Here is a 5,296-nt window from a genome sequence, read left to right as displayed (position 1 = left end):
ATCAGAGTTGCACTCTAATATTTTGAAGGTCACATAAGCTCAGTGGATCGGAGTAACATAGGGACTAAAATTAACTCATTATTTTTCAAAATGAAAGAAAACATAAAGCCTAAAGAGAACAGGAGAAAGGAGAAAAAAACATTATTTACGGTCGTGGCCAATTTTGTCTAGCCAGTTGCAAAAACAATTACTATTAATCAAACTTTGGATATCAACATAGGTTTTGTATTGGGAAAATTTGAGTTTACATATTAAAGTGGAATAAAGACACGTAGACTAGTCAAAGAGTTACAGCTGGCAAAGAGACACGAGTTGCAACAGATACGAGCAAAGGCAAAAGAAGAGGCACGGGCAGATATTCAAAGGACTCGGCGCCCGTAACTATTTAAGTCAGTTAGGTCCAGGAATCAAGGGGAATGAATCTGACAATATACGAGAGTACAGATACAGTATTTAATGAGCATTAAATACTGAATACGTTAGAAAATCTGTATTAAATACAACGATTGTATAACGTAGCATTCAATGTCTTTAATTACTCGTAATAGCCTAATTATGACAAGGGCAAAACGCATATCTCCCAAATAGCTATAAAAGTGAGATAACTGATCAATTGTAGGGACACGAAATATTATCTGAATATATTGATTTACTTGTTTTTCTTCTGATTATATTATTGCTAGCCAAATTACTTTCTTTCATATATTCTTTTGATATCAGTAACCCGACTTCTTCTAAATTAAAGCTTTGACCAAAATCCCATTTTTTGGTTAAACAAATTGGTTCCGTTACCGGGAATCTGATAATCTATTCTCTTTTGGCTTAACTTTCCTTGTTGCATCAATCATGTCGAACAATAATGACAGCATCCAAGGAAATCAAGGAAATCAAGGAAACCAACAACTTCAGGGAGATCCACAGGGTACTCACACCCCGGTCCCTTCTCCACGAGGCTCTCCTTGGCGGTCTCAAGAAGGCACTCCTGACGGATCTCATACAAATGGAAATGCTCAATTTGAAAATGTTGAAGCTATCGATGAAGCTCCGCAAAAACTAATTGTTGCTCAGGTCAATAAAGCTCTTGAGGTTTTTGCTAGCCAGTTACCTGCTGCACCAACTACACCCACTCCAAATAACAACACTTTAGAGAACCCTCGGTCCGGGATTGTTAATTCAGGTAGTGGTAGAACCCCCAGCGAATCACAGTAGGGGGAACTAGGTAACTTAGTCAATTCTAATTTACAAAATTTAGTACTAACATTGCAGAAACAGCTCAAGGGGCAAAGTGACCGCATAGAACAAATACTCGGGATGCCTCCCGTAATCAAAGGGATAGACATGGATAAATATTCACAGCAACCCTGGAAGCCAAGTGCTGCTCCCCTCCCAATTTCAAAGAAATTTAAAATGCCTAATATTCCAAAATATGATGGAACAACAGACCTACGAGACCACGTGACTACATTCACAACAGTCGTAAAAGGCAACGATTTGATTAAGTAGGAGATTGAATCAGTATTAGACAAAAAAATTCGGTGAAACACTCACCAAGGGAGCCTTAACATGGTATTCTCTTTTATCCGAAAATTCTATAAATTCTTTTGCTGAGTTTGCAGATTCGTTCATCAAAGCACACTCGGGAGCTCAAAAAGTCGAAAAAAAAATGGAAGATATTTTCAAGATCAAGCAAGGGGACTCAGAATTGCTTAGAGAGTTCGTGGACAGATTCCAACGTGAAAGAATAACATTACCAAGTGTACCAAATAATTGGGCAGCTATAGCTTTCACAAGCAATTTGAATGAAAAAAGCTCAGAAGCTACAAGGCGACTCAAAGAAAGCCTTAGTGAATTCCCAGCTATAACGTGGAATGATGTTTACAATAGGTATAGCACGAAGCTGAGGATAGAAGAAGATACTCTTCCACGACTTCAAAAAGAAGAAAAGGTAAGTTTGAGACGTGCGGAGACCGAAAAAAGATCCGGTAAAAACAGGTACAAGCCATACATTGGACCTGCGGGAAAAGACTCACGATCAAAGTAGGACAATTAAAGGTATGATCATAGATCAAGGAATAGAGAGTCAGGTTCTTCATCAAGATTTAGAAACGATCGAAATACCTATGAGTCACGAGATGATGATAGAAATTTGAAGGCGAGATTTAGGGGTTATAGTTTCAATGTGAGCATTTCCGAGCTCCTAGCTGTTTTGAGAAGCATGGGAGATAAGGTACGATGGCCAAAAGAGATGAGATCGAATCCAAACAGGCGCAACCCTGATCATTGGTGCGAGTTTCATAATGACCATGGGCATAAAACAGCAGATTGTAGGTTTTTACTAAGTGAAGTTGATCATTTATTAAAACAAGGATATCTCACTGAGTTGTTCAGTGAGAAAGGTAAGCAAGCTTACATGAAGAACAGGCAGGAGCCTCCGAAGCTACCTTCTCCCAAAAGAACCATCAACGTTATAAGCAGAGGTGAAGACATCAATAGCATATCATACACTGCAGCTAACAAAATTTCCAAAGTTACAACTACCAAAAGGAAATGGGTGCGGCATGTCATAGAGGAAGAAAGCATTACATTTGATGATGCAGATGCAGATGGTGTATTAACCCCTCATAACGATGCACTGGTAATACTTCTAATTGTACATGATACTAATGTAAAATGAGTTTTTATTGATCTAGGTAGTTCCGTGAACATTATTTTGTTAAGAGTATTACGTGAGATGCAAGCAGAAGATAGAATAGTACCAAAGGCGCATACTCTATCTGGATTTGACAATTCTAGTGTTGTGACGAAAGGAGAGGTAACACTCACCACATTTTCAGAAGGAGTCGTCAAAGATACAAAGTTTCAAGTAGTAAATATGGAGATGGCTTACAATATGATCCTTGGGAGACCATGGATCCATGAAATGGATATGATGTTCCTTCAACATTGCATCAAGTCATTAAATTTCCATCACCCTAGGGAGTATGTCAAATTCGTGGAGATCAACATACATCTAGGGGCATCAATTCTGTAGAAAATTCAAGTACGAAAAATGAAGGAAAATAGCAATCACAGAAGACAGTTGAGGGCACCACAATACAAACCTCAACTGAACAAGGAAGAACAGATGTGGATTCAAGGCCTGACATCATTCAAGAACCAGAAGAAAACAAAAATATGAAAACAACAATTGAGGAATTGGAGCCTGTTGTGTTATTCGCTCAATGGCCTGATAAGAAAGTCTATGTAGGGCCAATCTTAGCCAAGGCATGAGAGGTAAGTTAATTAAATTTTTAAAAAATAATGTAGACTGTTTTGCTTGGTCCCACTATGACATGACAGGGATACCACCGGAGGTGATGACTCACAAATTAAATGAAGACCCATCATACCCTCATGTCAAGCAAAAGAAAAGAAAGCAAGGAACTTTCAAGAATCGGGTGATTCAAGAAGAGGTTCAAAAATTGCTAAAGATTAGATCCATCCACGAGTTAAAGTATCCTAATTGGTTAGCCCATACTGTCGTAGTTCCATAGAAGAATGGTAAGTGGCGAGTTTGTGTAGATTACACAGACCTTAATAAAGCTTGCCCTAAAGATTCATTTCCCCTACCACATATAGATCAGCAGATTGATGCAACTGCAGGGCATGAACTATTAAGCTTTTTAGATGCATATTTAGGTTATAATTAGATCAAAATGGATCCGGGAGATAAAGAAAAAACTTCATTTATAACAGACAGAGGGACTTACTGCTATAAAGTAATGCCTTTTGGTCTCAAAAACGCTGGTGCAACATATCAGAGGCTGGTTACTAAAATGTTTCAAGAACATTTGGGGAAAACCATGGAGGTTTCTATAGATGATATGCTCGTTAAAACTCAGCATTCGAGAGATCGCATATCACACTTGTCTGATACTTTTCAAATTCTGCGCAAATTTAATATGAAGTTAAATCCCGAGAAATGTGCATTTGGTGTTGCATCATGTAAGTTTTTAGGTTTTCTTGTTTCTAACCATGGTATTGAAGTGAATCCCGCACAGATTAAGGCCATTGAAGAAATCCCTAATATGTTTTCAAGTAAAAAAGAAGTTCAGAGGTTAACTGGAAGAATTGCAGCCTTGGGAAGATTCATTTCCAAATCATCAGAAAAGTGCTTTAAATTCTTTTCAGCTCTTAAAAAGTAGGATCATTTTGAATGGAATGAGGAATGTCAGCAAGCACTCAAAAATTTGAAAACGTACTTATCAAATCCACCATTGCTGGCAAAACCAAAGGCTGAGGAAAAACTTCTCATGTACATTGTTGTTTCTGAAGTAGCGGTAAGTGCTATTTTAGTCCGAGAAGACCAAGGTAAACAATCTCCTATCTATTATGTTAGTAAATCTTTATTAGATGCAGAGACACGATATCCTCAATTAGAAAATCTTGCACTTGCATTAATCATGCCATATAGAAAATTAAGACCTTACTTTCAGTGTCACCCTATTGTTGTAGTAACTGCTTATCCCTAAGATTGGCTAAGTGCGTTATAGAGTTGAGTGAATTGCGAAATCACATACCAACCTAGAACTGCTATAAAATCTCAAGTGTTAGCTGATTTCGTGGCTGATTTTAGCCAAGGGATGCAATTAGAAACAGAAAAAGAATTACAGGTGTTCAATGGAGTTAACCCATGAACTTGGACATTATTCACTGATGGTTCATTTAACGTAAAAGGTGAAGGTTTAGGGATCATATTGGTACCACCTACGGGTGAAACCATTCGATAAGCTATCAAATGTCATTCTATAACTAACAATGAGGCAGAATATGAGGCTATGATTGCAGGTTTAGAACTGGCACGAGAACTTGGCATAAATTAGATTATAATCAAGAGTGATTCACAACTCGTAGTTAATCAAATGCTGGGGACTTATACAGCCAAGGAAGCAAGGATGCAGCAGTACTTGGAAAAGGTACGGGATTTGATAAAACAATTTCAAAATTGGAAAGTTACACAAATACCAAGGGATGAAAATGTTGAAGCAGACGCCCTAGCTAATCTCGCATTTGCGGCTGACGTGGCAAGTGATGCAAACGCTCCAGTTATTCATTTGTTTCATTCAGTTCTCGACACCGACAAGAATGAGGTAAATTTTAATAACTTAACGTAGGATTGGAGGAACGAGATTGTTGCTTTTTTACAGTATGGTACAATCCCTAGTGATAAGAAAAAAGCTTATGCGCTTCAAAAAAAGACTGCTCGGTACTGCTTAAAGCAAGGTAATCTTTATCGAAAAATGTTTGGTGGTCCCTT

At 37.9% G+C, this 5,296-nt stretch overlaps 1 protein-coding gene across 1 annotated transcript; it reads left to right on the top strand.

Moving 5' to 3' along the window:
• Nucleotides 1–2,215: 2,215 nt before the first annotated feature.
• LOC138869058 (uncharacterized) lies at nucleotides 2,216–3,031 on the top strand. Its single transcript, XM_070146648.1, has 2 exons — nucleotides 2,216–2,606; nucleotides 2,691–3,031. The coding sequence occupies exons 1-2, from the start codon at nucleotides 2,216–2,218 to the stop codon at nucleotides 3,029–3,031; spliced, it is 732 nt and encodes a 243-aa protein (XP_070002749.1).
• The last annotated feature ends 2,265 nt before the right edge of the window (nucleotides 3,032–5,296 follow it).

Source organism: Nicotiana sylvestris, chromosome 5 (assembly GCF_000393655.2).
Source record: "Nicotiana sylvestris chromosome 5, ASM39365v2, whole genome shotgun sequence".
Taxonomy (NCBI): Eukaryota; Viridiplantae; Streptophyta; class Magnoliopsida; order Solanales; family Solanaceae; genus Nicotiana; species Nicotiana sylvestris.
The sequence above is the reverse complement of the archived record's forward strand: the minus strand, read 5'-3'. Positions and strand labels throughout refer to the sequence as shown.

What these genes read in the sequence shown, in the direction of transcription:
- LOC138869058 (XM_070146648.1), top strand. Translation starts at nt 2,216, where the DNA reads ATGGGAGATAAGGTACGATGGCCAAAAGAGATGAGATCGAATCCAAAC. An exon ending in TGATGATGCAGATGCAGATG is followed by an intron (nt 2,607 to 2,690) that starts GTGTATTAACCC and finishes TTATTGATCTAG; the next exon opens with GTAGTTCCGTGAACATTATT.